At 40.1% G+C, this 16,742-nt stretch overlaps 1 protein-coding gene across 1 annotated transcript in view; it reads left to right on the forward strand.

Annotated features, from left to right (window-relative positions):
• Positions 1-2,815: 2,815 nt before the first annotated feature.
• The window catches only part of rph3aa (rabphilin 3A homolog (mouse), a), a 47,415-nt gene continuing 33,488 nt past the window's right edge, over positions 2,816-16,742 (forward strand). The window contains exon 1 of the mRNA XM_085358536.1: positions 2,816-2,916. Coding sequence (XP_085214662.1) covers positions 2,816-2,916 — 101 coding nt within the window. The remainder of the gene's footprint in view (positions 2,917-16,742) is intronic.

Here is a 16,742-nt window from a genome sequence, read left to right on the forward strand (position 1 = left end):
TTCAGCACTTTGTACTTATATTTTCATTCCTCTTCTTTCTGATGTTTGTCTCCATTCGGATTGCCACATCTATCACAACTGTACCCTTCAGCTTGACATGCTTTGTTAAGGACAGGACCCAAACGCAGGACTTTCCTGGTGAACCACAGTGAATTTAGTTACAGTGTAAGAATAACCAACTTGAAGCAAACAGTGTCCCAAACAGCAATTTCCTCCATGGCAAAATTCCTGACTCCCGTGTGGTGCTCTGTGTAAGAGTAATCCAAACAGCAGTGCTCACTCCTTTCGTTTCTCCTCCCGTGGTAACCCAACAAAACAAGACGTAATGATTTTACAAGAGTTCTTTGCAACATGACGGACTGTGACACACTTCAGTTTTTATGAGCTGGAATTGTACTAATAGATACACTGAACGATCCAGCGTTGATCGAAGCCCAGCCACACTGTTAAATAGCTGACTGTTGACAAGGCTCGTTGTCAGCAGGTGAATCCCGATTGCGATCATGTGTGGTTGGCCTCAACTGACAACCACTCAATGACAACCCATGACACAGCTCCTTGTGCTTGGTCCTGGTCCAAAAGTGCTTTACTGGTCGGTGAAACGTGACATTACACAGGACCTTAGTCCTGTTTTCAACCACCATTGGTTTCTGTACAACCACTTATTCTCTGAGTGTATACTGTCCCAGCTTGCATCTTACCTCCTGCTACTATGTGTTGGCTAGTCTGTGGGTCACCTTTACACAATCTACAACAACCAGCTGTAACCCAGGCAGCATGGACAGACAGGAAGAGGAACCCACAGCACTGCAGGAGTCAAAGGACAGTGCACAGAACTAAAGCCCAGGAAGGACACCAGCCAGCACAATCAGGCCACCAAGGGCTCTGAGGCACAGGCCAACCCTAACCCCATAGGCCATAGGTCTTGTGTTGATGTTATTGCACTAGGCTTCCAGGCACTTCTTAATCAGGGTGGATGTTGGTCTTCTATTCATCAATAGTTCTCACATCTGTTGGATATAAAAACGCTTAAAGAATGATTTAGCTTTTAACAACACGTAATACACAAAACCAAGCAAGCAACCAAACAAACAAACAAAGAGGGGATCAGAAAATATAAAAATACTTTTCTCTGTGTTTACATATAGTTTTACACAGTGATCTAGTTTATTTAAATTATTTATTTATTTAATTTATTCTGAAGTTTCGCTTGTAACAAAAAATCCCCCTAAGTATTCTGTAAATAAAACTGCACCATTTAATTAAGTAATTCATTAATTTTTAAAGTCTGTTTCACTTCCTGTGTGTTTGTATGAGGATGCAAAAATCTGAAATGTGAAGACTAAGAAAAGACTTTTTATTCTTTAATAAATGTAAGCCCAACTCAAATGCCCATTTTTTGTTGCATGACACTTTGCTCAAATCTTGTGGTTTACAAAAACCCTGTTGTGGCACTTTTTTTCAAGCTTGAATTAAGTTATAATTTTGAGCAATTCTCTAAACCAGGGAAATTTATGGTCAATTAAGTCTGTAATATAGTGTTATTACAGGGCAACAGAGAGGGGAACGCCATTGGCAGATAACTCACTGTACAATGAAAGAGCCACAAGAGGGCAATGGCGGGTCAGCCTTTTGCACAGTTTGAATGACTGGCAGCTGTTCAGATTAAGCTGAACTTTTAGATGACAGAAAGCAGATCTGTGGGATTCACCAACCATAATTCAGTAAATCAAAGTGGCTTCACTCACAGTGAGCCTTATTTCACTACTGCGACCCCAAGGTGCATTTCACATATTAGGGTGAATTACAATAACAGCGTTTGGCTTTGTTGCTCCAGTGACTAGCCTAGAAAATTGCTTAAGGTTATCTCTGGGCTACCTTTGCGGAATAATAGAATTACATAATCATTATGGGCCCTAATTGCACAGTGCAGAAAGCCTATTGGATTTGCATTGTATTGCACATAATAAGTGCAGCTGTTTTGCTTGAGGGATAAGAAAGCACTAAAAATAGACCTATTAGAAAATATTCCCATATGGTACATTAATGTAAGCTTTTTGCAGTGCATGAATAAGAAGAAAATTTTAATGGATGGGAGTGGTTTTAAAATCCATAAAACAAAAAGGAAAAACATTCAGTTCCTGTAGAAGTAGCAGTACAATATAAAATATATTTTACTACTACTATTATATATTAAGCTTTCTTTATAAAGCAAGTAAGACCAATACAATTAAGTTACAGACTAATTTTAACGACACCAACAAGCAAAAAATAGAAAAAGATAATAAATACCAGTGAAAGACTAAAAGGACTAAAAGCAAATAGATGAAAAAAATGACAACATGGAATTTGCTTGTATGTGATGTCACGTGACATGATTGTATTGTTAATAGTTATGTGTCAATAAATATGCATTTTATTCAGTAACTATTTCATATAGTTCTGTAGTGCAAATGATATGCAAAAACGTATCATTTGATTACATATAAGATGTATCCATCAATACATTAACTGAGATGTAAATGTAGTAGGAAAAAAAAGGCAACATTTGTATCTGAGATACAGTGGAGTACAAATACTTTGCATGGTGAATTGTATTTAGGTTGACTTAAATAGCTCACTTTGGCAGCACTTGTGACCTCACCATTTCATCTTCTGCTGATGAAATGAGAGTGGACGGATTTAGTTGAACAGAGAGAGAGAGAGAGAGAGAGAGAGAGAAGGGGAAATGAAGAGAGAAAGGGAGGAGGGGCGATGCTCTTACTACAGTGTGTGTGTGCTGAGGAGGCTGTCAGTGAGGATAGTGATACAAAGGATGCTGAAGCTGTGCTGTTGGCATTATACCTTGTGTCACACTGAAGCAGCCTGCTCCTGGCAGAAAAAAAGAACAACACAACATCTGTCTGAACACCTCAGGTAAGTCCTCACACCCTCTTTCATGTATTTTAATGAGAAGAAGAAAATGACCTTGGAAAGCTTTTAGTTTAGACTTTTTTTTTCATTTTTGTTTCTTTTACTTCTTCCTTGCTTCACTGCTACCTCTGAATTTTGCGTAGTCTCTGGTTTACTTTAAATGTTATTCAAGCAGTCTTTAAAAAATGAGTGCTAACTCAAAACACTTAAATTTAGATATTTTCCTAAAAGCTCTGATTTTTTTCTTTTAAATAATAAAAGAATGTAAAAGCTCTGACACCAGTTTATAAGTTTAGAAAATTCTTTATCCATATTAGCATATTTTGGATTCATTTTAATACAGTTATATGACATTACATTAATATAGACATGATAAATATTTCAAAAATATTTCTTTATTTTTTGTATTTTGCATTTGACTAAACAAATTACCTAATGCCTGTACTACAAATTCTTGTTTTTTGCTGGCTGACATTTGACTTAACAATGGTGTAGCTGTGATAAGCTAAAACCAGTCAGTCGGGCTCTGTAATATGTAAAAGCTTAGTAGACAAGCAGTCAAGTGTGTTTTATCCTCTTTTACACTAACTACTCATGACAAGCCTTTCCAGTCATGGTTTACATTAGAGGATGGAAACTGCTTTAAAAATTTTGCTTTAAGGGCAACACTGTTTTTATCTGTTATTTATTATTTTAGTTTAGTGTTGGACAGAGCCGGCATATATGTTCCACCATTTTTAATGAATTATTATATATGATATATAATATAATAATATATAATATATAATTATATTATTATATTTGGTATGTTTTTTAGGTGGTAGGGGCTTTCCCTTCAGTCTGTACTCCACTTCAGAATTTTCTTTGAGTGATTTCTGAAATGTTAAACATATAAACACAGATAATGATCATTTTGATAATGATTATGGTAGACAGCTGCAGCAGTCAATAAAATGACGCAGGCACTGTAATTCCACACTTCATTGAGTTAATTTACTCTATTTTATCACTATAACCTCTAGATAGTCTCCTATACACTATGGGTGTTAGCTAGCTGTATCATGTTAACTTAGCTGAAGTTACCTATTCTACTGTCTTAGCTAGTTTTCTTATCTTTTAATATTCTTGATACTGTAATGATAAGTTTGAGAAATCAATCTAGAGTTTGCAATAATCTCACAGCAGTTGAGAACTGGGCTGGTTCTGCCATCTATTTGCAGAGGGAATGAACCCACAACTTAGTGTGTAATATGCAGTGACACTGAAGAAGTCAACACTGAGGACACAGAGATGAAAGGAGAGGAGGAAAATTTATGTAGAATTGTGTAAAATTGATAAGCAATACTATAACTTTCTTTAATCTTCGTTCTATTGTCTCTAACAGTTGGGTTCATTGAGCCCCCTCTTCTTTCCCATGCAGCCTATAATCCCTGCTAAAAATCCCTTGAAAAGCCTTGAAATCAGGTGCATTGGCTGCAGTTTGAACGAGATGGATGCCTGTGGATTACAGGGTGCTGATCTCTCAGGTCCTGACTGATGTGGCTAATGTGCTTGAGGAGAAATGGTCAACGTTAGCTCTATACACCCTGACTGCTGAAGTCAGGGGAAAACCATCTTACTGCTTGGCTTTTTTTCTTGCGTCTGTGTTTTTTGGGACATTTCCATTCGATACCTAATTGTCCTGAAAGCTGCTTTTTGCAGTAAAGCAGTTTGGTGATAAAAGAGTTGTCAATATAAGGTCAGTTACAGCTATCTTAACCAGCAATACCTGCTTTTTAATGCTTGCACCTTTAATGCAGTGGAAACATTTTCATTCACTTGTTTTTTTGTATCTACAAACGTAATGTAAGTCAGACATTCTAAACTTTGTTTCACTTTTTGGTCTCCACCATCTATTGAGGGATCTGACAGCAGTTTTGTTTCTCTTTTTTGTGAGCAGTATTTTAAGGAATACATTTAGAGTGGTACATCACAGGATTTAAATACTTAGACAAACAACAAGACAACACAGAGCTGGTGAAGAAAAGAGGGGAGGTGTAAATGTGAGTGGGTGTGGTTAATGTGAGGATGCTCATTTCTGTTCAGTCTGGGATGAATGGAGTGAGGAGGGGGAAAGGTTCAAAGTTCAAGTTTGTTTTATTTATATAGCACATTTATTTACAACAGCAACATTGACCAAAGCGCTGGACAGAAGTACAAAATAACTTATAACTTATTATTACCAAATACCTCTTGTACTGTCTTAAAAAAGAAAAAAAGAAAAGGAGGTGAATATTATCTTCTGTTAATGATCATCGCATATGTATATGTATATACAGTGGTGTGAAAAAGTGTTTGCCTCCTCATAGTGTTTTGCATATTTTTCACACTTATATGTTTCAGATCATCAAACAAATTCTTATTATTAGACAAAGGTAACCTGAGTAAACACAAAATGCATTTTTTAAATGATGAATTCATTGATGAATTCAGAAAAGTTATCCAAGCCTACTGCTCGTGTGTGAAAAAGTAATTGCCCCTCTTGTTAAATCATGAATTAACTGTGATTAACCACATGCTTTGGAAAGCTGAGCTCAGTTTCATTAAACACATTCAGGCCTGACCTGCTGAGTCAAGAAATCACTTAAATAGAACATGTCTGACAAAATAAAACAGGCTAAAAGACGTCAAAAAGCAACACTTCATATCACGCTTTAAAGAATACCTGAGAAATAAAGTCACCGACATCTGTCAGTCTGAAAAGGGTTACAAAGATGTTTCTAAGGCTTTGGGACTCTATTGAACCACAGTGAGAGTCATTATACACAAAACAGAAAAAAAGAACAGCAGTGAAGCTTCCAATAAGTGACCGGCCTACCAAAATTACTCCAATGGCACTCAAACCAGGAGGTCACAAAAGAACCCAGAACAACAATAAAGGACTGCAGGCTTCAGATTTCTCAGTTAAGGTCAGAGTTCATGATTCAACAATAAGAAAGAGTCTGGGCAAAAATGTCATCCACGGGTTCAAGGAGAAAACCAGTCCTGACCAGAAACAACATGAAGGCTCATCTCACATTAGCCAACCCCTCCCCCAAAAAGAGCCAAAAAGATTTGACTCCCACACAGCATTTCAGAAAAGGAACATCATACCAATAGTAAAATATGGTGATGGTAGTGAGATCTGAGGCTCTTTTGCTGCCTCAGGACCTGGAAGACTTGCTGTGGTAAATCGAACTATGGATTGTGCTGTCTACCAAAACATCTTGAAGAAGAATGGCACTGTTCAGTCTGTTCATGACCTAGTTCTGCAGCAGGACAATGATTCAAAACACACCAGCAAGTCCACCTCTTAATAAAAACAAAATGAAGACTTTGGACTGGCTTTTTAAGTCCTGGCGGTCCCAACCAGTTATTAGGTTTAGGGGGCAAACACTTTTTCACATAGGGTCATGTAGGTTTGGATTTTTTCCCCCTTCAATAATAAACACTTTCACTTAAAATTGTGTGCATTTTGTGTTTACTAAGATTCTTGAAAAAGTCCTTTTTGACCAGCTTCAGACATTTTTTGTTTAACTTGCATGATACGTAGGATAGTTTCAGTCATGTTTCAGATCACATTACAGCACAGAGACTAGACAACTCTAGAGTTCTGGTCTCTGTACTCATATACAGTGCGTATTCTGACACTGGCTCTGAGTACGGGCTGATAACAATGATGGACTTGCAGTTGTGTTTATTGGTTTTCAGGAACAAGAAGTGACAATATTTGGATGACAGGGTGGACTTGAGCTAAAACTAGCTAGCTTGGTTAGTAAGCAATCCATAAACTATACAGGTGCAACACAGAGACAAAAAATGTAATGCTAATAAGTGCACAAATTTTTCACAGCAAGCCAAAGTATTAGTCAAAGTATTATTTCCTAATAAAGTTAAGATAGATAATAGAGTTAAGTATAAAACTTAAGCATAAAAAATGTGAATGCGGCATGTTGTATAAAGGATTTTGAGTGCTCTAGGAGAGTACAGGCGATCGTGGCTCAAGAGTTGGCAGTTCGTCTTGTAATCGGAAGGTTGCCGGTTCGAGCTTCAGCTCCGACAGTCTTGGTCGTTATGTCGTTGGGCAAGACACTTGACCTGTTGCCTACTGGTGGTGGTCAGAGAGCCCAGTGGCGCCAGTGTCTGGCAGCCTCACCTATGTCAGTGTGCCCCAGGGCAACTGTGGTTACAATGTGTGTGAATGGGTGGATGACTGAATGTAGTGTAAAGTGCTTTGGGGTCCACAGGGACTAAGTAAAGCGCTATACAAATACAGGCCATTACCATTTAGAGAAGCGCTATATAAGAATCATTCCATTTACCAAAATGGTTTCTTTTACCAGGCTGTATACATGCTTTTTAATGCTATTTTAGTTGTGCAGTTTAACATGGGCATCTATGGGGACTGACTTGCTCTTGAAACTGACATCAAATGCCCATTAGAAGAACTGCAGTTTTTGGCACAAAGGCCCCAGAGGTTGCCTTGTGGGTCAGAGAATAAAGGTGCTTTTGCGGATATCTGGAGATATTATAGTTGTTATAATTTAAATATTAAACAATAATACTGACTAACTAAAAAAATCTTCCACCCTGAGAAGCTTGTATTTCCTAAAATCCGATGCCTCGAGAGCATAAGTATATGTCAACCTGCCTATGAACACAGAAAAATAAACAAACTAAAAAAATAAAACCCTAGTAGGACTACAGAGATGGTAAATAAAAACAAAACTGTTGAGTATTGATACCAGCTGAAATTAATGAAAAGATATGTTTTTGTTATAGTTCCAGCCTTTAATGATAAAATAATTGTAAATTAACCTACCATTAGTAGAGTTCCCTTAGAGTTTGTTGCAACCTGACTTATGATTTCTACATGCAGACATTTTATTGCAAAGTCTAAGAGACAATGTTACAGTTTTACTCTAAAACTGATTACAAGAGAAATGCTGCAGCATTAGCTTATGGCAGAGTATCTAAGACATCTTCATTCTCCAACTTAGGACCTCATCTAATAAATATCAAATGCATTCATAGGGCACAAATCTTTTGTATGTTTTAGGGTAAAAAATAAACAGCTGCCATATGTTTTGCACCATTCCAGTTAAGTGAGTGAAATCGCCTTTTTGATGATAAATTGGTGCCGCGGTAGGGGTCGTGTCCATTTTGCCCTAATCCATTACAACAATCAATTGAAACTGATGAATTTCAGATTTCCCATTACTTCCAGTGGGGGCTGTTTCCACATGAGCTCATTCACTGGAGCATGTAGCAATACTGACCATTGAATTGGTTATACTCTTCCTCATTTCTGCAGCTGAGGCATTATTGTTTTCAGTGGGAATTGTCTCAACACAGCAGGAACAGCAGATGTGCTGCACAAATCCACTGTGGCTAGGATTGTTTGATTAGCTGTGTACTGTGAGCACACTTAAATTGTTCACAGACAGGAAGAATAGGTGGGCAGATGTGATTATCTAACAGAAGCACAGCTGTAAACAGAAAACTGATATGACACTTTTATGTGCTGCTGTTGTCTGTCCCTTGCATGACCCAAATATTATTTCAGGAGCCTCAGGGCAAAAATGTCCAACACATAATATGCCACCAGCGATCTGTGCATCAACTAACAACAAACTGTTATTTGGGTTGCTTATTTAGTTAAAAAAACAAACAAACCCTACATACAGGGGTCCTAGTGCCAATGGATTCCAGAAGAACAGATGCATTGAATTAAATACTTCATATGCTTTTGCAAGGAATGTTCCTTGTTTTGTAATTACTAGAACACGTCAGGAGACCTCCATATCATTGCACTAGAAACAAGCTAACACAAAGACAAGAGGCAAGAAGAGCCTTGATAGAAAAGTGACTAACTTAGCTACCAAAAATTAGCATTCACCACTAAAAGATGCAGTTGAAACTGAAAGGACTTTAGATGTCTTCATACTCTATGGGTACACTACAGAGAGTGCAGAATTATTAGGCAAGTTGTATTTTTGAGGAATAATTTTATTATTGAACAATAACCATGTTCTCAATGAACCCAAAAAACTCATTAATATCAAAGCTGAATCTTTTTGGAAGTAGTTTTTAGTTTGTTTTTAGTTTTAGCTATTTTAGGGGGATATCTGTGTGTGCAGGTGACTATTACTGTGCATAATTATTAGGCAACTTAACAAAAAACAAATATATACCCATTTCAATTATTTATTTTTACCAGTGAAACCAATATAACATCTCCACATTCACAAATATACATTTCTGACATTCAAAAACAAAACAAAAACAAATCAGCGACCAATATAGCCACCTTTCTTTGCAAGGACACTCAAAAGCCTGCCATCCATGGATTCTGTCAGTGTTTTGATCTGTTCACCATCAACATTGCGTGCAGCAGCAACCACAGCCTCCCAGACACTGTTCAGAGAGGTGTACTGTTTTCCCTCCTTGTAAATCTCACATTTGATGATGGACCACAGGTTCTCAATGGGGTTCAGATCAGGTGAACAAGGAGGCCATGTCATTAGTTTTTCTTCTTTTATACCCTTTCTTGCCAGCCACGCTGTGGAGTACGTGGACGCGTGTGATGGAGCATTGTCCTGCATGAAAATCACGTTTTTCTTGAAGGATGCAGACTTCTTCCTGTACCACTGCTTGAAGAAGGTGTTTTCCAGAAACTGGCAGTAGGACTGGGAGTTGAGCTTGACTCCATCCTCAACCCAAAAAGGCCCCACAAGCTCATCTTTGATGATACCAGCCCAAACCAGTACTCCACCTCCACCTTGCTGGCGTCTGAGTCGTACTGGAGCTCTCTGCCCTTTACCAATCCAGCCACGGGCCCATCCATCTGGCCCATCAAGACTCACTCTCATTTCATCAGTCCATAAAACCTTAGAAAAATCAGTCTTGAGATATTTCTTGGCCCAGTCTTGACGTTTCAGCTTGTGTGTCTTGTTCAGTGGTGGTCGTCTTTCAGCCTTTCTTACCTTGGCCATGTCTCTAAATATTGCACACCTTGTGCTTTTGGGCACTCCAGTGATGTTGCAGCTCTGAAATATGGCCAAACTGGTGGCAAGTGGCATCTTGGCAGCTGCACGCTTGACTTTTCTCAGTTCATGGGCAGTTATTTTGCGCCTTGGTTTTTCCACACGCTTCTTGCGACCCTGTTGACTATTTTGAATGAAACGCTTGATTGTTCGATGATCATGCTTCAGAAGCTTTGCAATTTTGAGACTGCTGCATCCCTCTGCAAGATATCTCACTATTTTTGACTTGTCTGAGCCGGTCAAGTCCTTCTTTTGATCCATTTTGCCAAAGGAAAGGACGTTGCCTAATAATTATGCACACCTGATATAGGGTGTTGATGTCATTAGACCACACCCCTTCTCATTACAGAGATGCACATTACCTAATATGCTTAATTGGTAGTAGGCTTTCGAGCCTATACAGCTTGGAGTAAGACAACATGCATGAAGAGGATGATGTGGACAAAATACTCATTTGCCTAATAATTCTGCACTCCCTGTAGTGCACCAAGTTCATTTCTCGTCTATGAGTTGTTACTGGATGCAGCTACCATTCCTAAGCTAGTCAATAGAACACCTAACCCTGAATGATCATCATATCTTAAAAACCTCTAAATATCATATAATCCAAGTAGAGTATTTTATCTCCGATTGTAGGCTTACATCTGGTTCCCAGAGTTTGCAAGAAAGAAGGCACAATCTTTAGTTATCAGGCTACTCCCCCATGGAACCAGCTCCCTATTTGGGTTCAAGAAACAGATGGCCTAAAATAAAGCTTTATAGTGCAGGTGACCCTGAGCAATATGTTACTATAAGTTGCTGTGGGCCTTCCTAGACTGAGGTGTGAAAGCAGGACGAGCTGTTCCTTCCTTTCTTCTCCACCTACCCCTTTTTAGTCCAGATGCATTTATGTATACCTGCTACTGCATATCATTAACTTTTCTCTCTTGTAATTTGTGTTTTGCGCTTTTCTCTTAATTCTCACTTTATTTTTTCCTGCTTCTCTTTCTTCTCACAATTCAACTGTGCTGCATCTCCCTAAGCCTGGTTTTATCAGAGTTCTCTTTCTGTGAATAAATATTTATATAGGTTTATAGGTTATTCCTTCCCACTGTTGCTAAGAATAGAATAGAACAGAATATGTGAAGAACAAATAGCATTCTTAGCCTAGACAATAGTTTCTCTCTGGACTCACAGTTTTACTGTAGCACCTCTTCTCTTGTCAGACAGTCAATCTCTTTGTCATTCAGCTGAATTAGTAAATTCAGCTCTTGAGAAATAGCCAACTTTGAAAAGCTCACTTTGTTCTCTCACAGCGATCTTTTTGTCTGAAATCACCAGTTCTCGAGATAACGGTAAGATCCAAAAGACAAATCAATTGGATTTAAAATAAACTGCACATTATCTGAAAATTGTTGCAGCAATTCATTTCTATAGATGTTACCTGCTGCTTTTCAAGCGTTTCTCTCAAATGCATTGAAAAATTAATCCTTAATTGGTGGGCATGGGGAAGAAAGTTTGCATCTGATGACGCAAAGAAAAACAGCTTCATTGGAAGATCATGTTCTTCTTTTCTGAGGACTTAATGGATTTCTAAACAATCTTGGCTTGAAAATTAAAAGTATCTATAACTTTGCCACCCTTTTTAAACCAACCTCTTTTGCATTAAGGTAAGCAGTGTGAGAGATAGCACAGATGAGAAACAGACATGGGAAGTCTGACGTTCGTGTTCTGGTTTGCTCAGTTTAATGGTTTCAGTGCTGCCCCTGGTGTTTACACATAGACAGAAACTGTGATTTCCACTCTTTGCTCACCATATGGGCATGTGCTCTTACACACACACACACACACACACGCACGCACGCACACACGCACGCACACACACACACACACACACACACACACACACACACACACACACACGGCAGCCACAGTGAACTGAACACAGTGTATACACACTGCTGCCGATACGATATTTTTTCCTGTTCCATGTATCTGCTTTTAATTTAATAAAAAGTCCTGCCAATGACAACATATTTTTTAGATATATGCTGCAGTTGCATAAAAATGTATTTTTAAATATTTTTAAATAAATATTTTTAAATAAATATTTACACTTGGGTTTTAAGGGGTATTTGTTTTTTGTTTTTTTTTTACGGGTTGTACGGAAGCCCCAAACGCAATTTCATTGTTCTTTGACAATGACAATAAAAAATAAAATAAAAAATACTTATTAGTGTAAAAACCTAAGAGAAAACAGGAAGTAAGAACACATGCAACAAATGACCCTTTTAATGAATGGTAGGTGTCTTATGCTTAAAGCTATCAGAATGCTCTAAATCCAAACAGACAATAAATCCAAACAGATTCGGGCAGCACGGTGGCACAGTAGTTACAACTGTCATCTCACAGAAAAATTGTTCTAGGTTTGAATCTCCTTGTCAGCTGGGGTATTTTTGTGTGGCTCTGTGAGTTTCCGCCGGCTCCCTCCAATAGTCCTAAGACATGAGTGTAAACGGCTATTCTGTTGGTTGGTTGCATGAACACAAGGTACAAGGTATAGTACATATAAAAGTGCTATGTAAATTATCAGTGAAATGTGTGGCTAGAAGTGCTTTAAGTAGTGAGTAAGACTGTGCTATATAACTGCCATGCATACAACACTTTTTATCTGTCAGACAAATGGAATATTAGATGCCTCACTGGGGTTCAGTACATTACCCAAAAACATTCTGAGGCACTGTGAGAGCCATTAAATTAAAGAAATGTACTAATATGAACAACTTTTTTTTTTGCTTGTGTTGTTGTAATGTACCACTACATATTTGTACACATTATTTCCAGAAGTAATAATGAAATTTAAGTTTGAGGACTGAATCTATGCATAGATCTAGCCTTATGTAAATGTTGGGATACGGACACAGTCTGAATTTAGTTCAGGAACTGATTGTGCTAATCCACCAAACTCTGGTGAAATATGTTTTGGTAATCTGAACATCTGCTCAAAATGTGATCATTGTAGTAGTAGTTGATATTTGAATCACAAATGCACTTTGGCCGATACTTGATGTCTTTTAAATGTGCTATATAAATAAAGCTGACCTGACTTGAAAAATGAACAGCTACATTTAAATTTTTTTAGCTGCTTTTTTCCCCAAGTATTAAAATATTTCACTAAAAACTAAATATGTCAATGTCAGTCAGAGGAGAAGTAAGGGGCTCGCTAAAGTCAGGAGACTCATCATACTGAGATCATGAATGTCTGTGTAAATGTAATGTTAAATGTAATCTCATCCAGTACTTATTGCATTATTTTGGTTGATAAATTAAAAGTACTAAAGTTAGTGCTGTATTGAAATTTAGATAAATGCATCCTTTTTGTACCATGAACAAACTTAAATTGAAATGTATAAAGTTCTCATTTCACTTGAAACAAAACATGTCAACCCCATCGTGGGACTAAATGAAAACTGAGGGAATCAACACAAGTATGTGGGTTTATCCTCTGGGGAACATGAAAAACTGTAAAAAATTTAATCCTATTCCATACAATAGTGAATATTCCACTGGCAAAAATAGGTCAGCGCAAATTTTATTTCTGTTGCACATAAAAAAAACAGGTTTACTGAGGTTGACTTGCTTTTTACGTTAGTTTAAACAAACAAGATAAAACCATGCATCAATAAAAATAAATACAACAAACAAAATCAAACAAATAGAATAATAGAGCGCAATGTAAAAAACGTTGTGGGACTCGAACTGAACTCAAATTAGAAGCCAAAGTAAAAAAAGTGATTTTTTAAGACAGGATTTAAAAGACTGTATAGACTCTGCAGAACAAAGATCAAGTGGCAGGTTATTCCAGAGTCTAGGGCTAAATAAAAAAAAAAAGAAATGCATCCTCATGAGCAACTAAACTGTCTTGTCCTGCTTTCATCCCTCAGTTTACTTGTAAACAATATGTTCTGACAGGAATATGTTTTTTGTCCTGCTGATTCCTCTTCTACGCAGACTAAATACAGTCATTTCAGCTATGTGTCAAAGCTTTGAATCACCAATGTTGGTATTTGGAGACTAGATTACTGTGCTTTTTACCAAGAGTCATTAGACACAGGGCTGGGGTGCTTGTGTGCATGTGGGTTAAGGTTTAAGAAGAATCATCAGGCAGGGGATAAAGTAGGTGGTGATGGGTCTTTGTAAAACTAAGCTCTGTAAGCTGCTACTTCACAAGTCTGACAAGCCTCAGCAGAGGAAAAGAGAGACATATGGCACAGCCGCCTAAATAGATGGACAAATGATGATGAATGGGTGAAAGGATGAAGCTTTTGCAGAGGGCGCTGGTAAAGAAGTCAACGCGATCTGTGATGATTACAGAAATGACAGCTGTGGGGGCAGTGTGAGGAAAGGGATAATAAACAGGGGGATGCCGTGGAGTGGGATGATGAAAGTGTTGAATAGAAGAGGGTGCGTGCACATAGGAGTGCTGAAATGTTCCAGTCTAATTCAGATGGGAGTGTTTGAGCTCCTTGGGGAATGTTCTGTGTACCATAAATAACTGGGATTTTGCTGTTGTAGTAGATGAGGGTGCCTGGGCTTCCTGAGCTGGCTAACCTCATTTAAGGTCTAACAACGGATATAATATGGCACAACCCACAACCTTAACATTTTGTCTTACTCGACTCATTGCATCTTTGAAACTCCATCCATCCATCCATCCATCCATCCATCCATCCATCCATCCATCCTCATCCGCTTTGTCCGGGGCCGGGTCGCGGGGGCAGCAGCCTAAGCAAAGAGGCCCAGACCTCCCTCTCCCCAGCCACCTCCTCCAGCTTATCCGGGGGAATACCAAGGCGTTCCCAGGCCAGCCGAGAGATATAATCTCTCCAGCGTGTCCTGGGTCTGCCCCGGGGCCTCCTCCCGGTGGGACATGCCTGGAACACCTCACCCAGGAGGCGCCCAGGGGGCATCCTTGTCAGATGCCCGAACCACCTCAGCTGGCTCCTTTCGATGTGGAGCAGCAGCTGCTCTACTCTGAGCCCCTCCCGGATGGCCGAACTTCTCACCCTATCTCTAAGGGAGAGGCCAGCCACCCTTCGGAGGAAGCTCATTTCTGCCGCTTGTATCCGCGATCTCGTTCTTTCGGTCACTACCCACAGCTCGTGGCCATAGGTGAGGGTAGGGACGTAGATCGACCGGTAAATTGAGAGCTTCGCTTTTACACTCAGCTCCCTCTTCACCACGACGGACCGGTGCAGCGTCCGCATTACTGCAGCTGCAGCCCCAATCCGTCTGTCGATCTCCGGCTCCCTTCTCCCATCACTCGCGAACAAGACCCCGAGATACTTGAACTCCTCCACTTGGGGCAGGAACTCATCCCCGACCCGGAGTGGGCACTCCACCCTTTTCCGGCTGAGAACCATGGCCTCAGATTTGGAGGTGCTGATCCTCATTCCCGCTGCTTCACACTCGGCTGCGAACCGTTCCAGTGCGAGCTGGAGGCCCTCACCCGATGAAGCCAACAGAACCACATCATCTGCAAAAATCAGAGATGAGATTCTGAGGCCACCAAAGCGAAAGCCCTCCGCCACTTGGCTGCGCCTAGAAATCCTGTCCATAAAAATTATGAACAGAACCGGAGACAAAGGGCAGCCCTGGCGGAGCCCATCACCCACCGGGAACGAGTCCGACTTATTGCCGGCAATGCGAACCAAGCTCTTGCAACGGTTGTATAGGGATCGAATGGCCCGTAGCAATGGGCCAGACACCCCATATTCCCGCAACACCTCCCACAGGACACCCCGAGGGACACGGTCGAATGCCTTCTCCATGTCCACAAAACACATGTAGACTGGTTGGGCAAACTCCCATGCACCCTCAAGTATCCTGGAGAGGATAAAGAGCTGGTCCAGTGTTCCGCGACCAGGACGAAAACCGCATTGTTCCTCCTGTATCCGAGGTTCGACTGACGGACGAACTCTCCTTTCCAGCACCCTGGCATAGACTTTCCCAGGGAGGCTGAGGAGTGTGATCCCCCTGTAGTTGGAACACACCCTCCGGTCCCCTTTCTTAAAGATGGGGACCACCACCCCGGTCTGCCAGTCCACAGGTACTGCCCCTGATCTCTACGCAACACTGCAGAGGCGTGTCAACCAGGACAGCCCTACAACGTCCAGAGCCTTCAGGAACTCGGGGCGGATCTCATCAACACCAGGGGCTCTGCCACCAAGGAGTTGTTTAACTGCCTCAGTGACCTCGCCCCCGGAAATTGGCGGGTCCTTCCCCTCATCCCCAGACTCTGCTTCCTCCTCGGAAGACGTGTCAGTGGGATTAAGGAGGTCCTCGAAGTATTCCTTCCACCGCCTGACAATTTTCTCAGTCGACGTCAGCAGTGCTCCGCCAGCACTATACACAGTGCAGGTAGAGCACCGCTTTCCCCTCCTGAGACGTCTGACGGTTTGCCAGAATCTCTTCGAGGCAGTCCGAAAGTCTTTTTCCATGGCCTCTACGAAATCCTCCCACACCCGAGTTTTTGCTTCAGCCACTGCCCGAGCCACATTCCGCTTGGCCTGTCGATACCTGTTGGCTGCCTCCGGAGTCCCTTTGAAATCTTTGAAACTCATTTAGTCTTAATCTTATTTAACTCCATTACTATCTTAAAGCCTTCTGGTTTTATTTGACAGTACTGACAAATATTTTCAATTGATTCAAGTCATCATAGGTGGTATTGGCAACCCTAACCTTAAACCTCTATTGGAGAAAAGCAAAACAGACTTCTCTTTTTGA

Source organism: Diplotaxodon limnothrissa, linkage group LG7 (assembly GCF_057381915.1).
Source record: "Diplotaxodon limnothrissa isolate DT_005_m linkage group LG7, D_limnothrissa_male_GT1.1, whole genome shotgun sequence".
NCBI lineage: Eukaryota > Metazoa > Chordata > Actinopteri > Cichliformes > Cichlidae > Diplotaxodon > Diplotaxodon limnothrissa.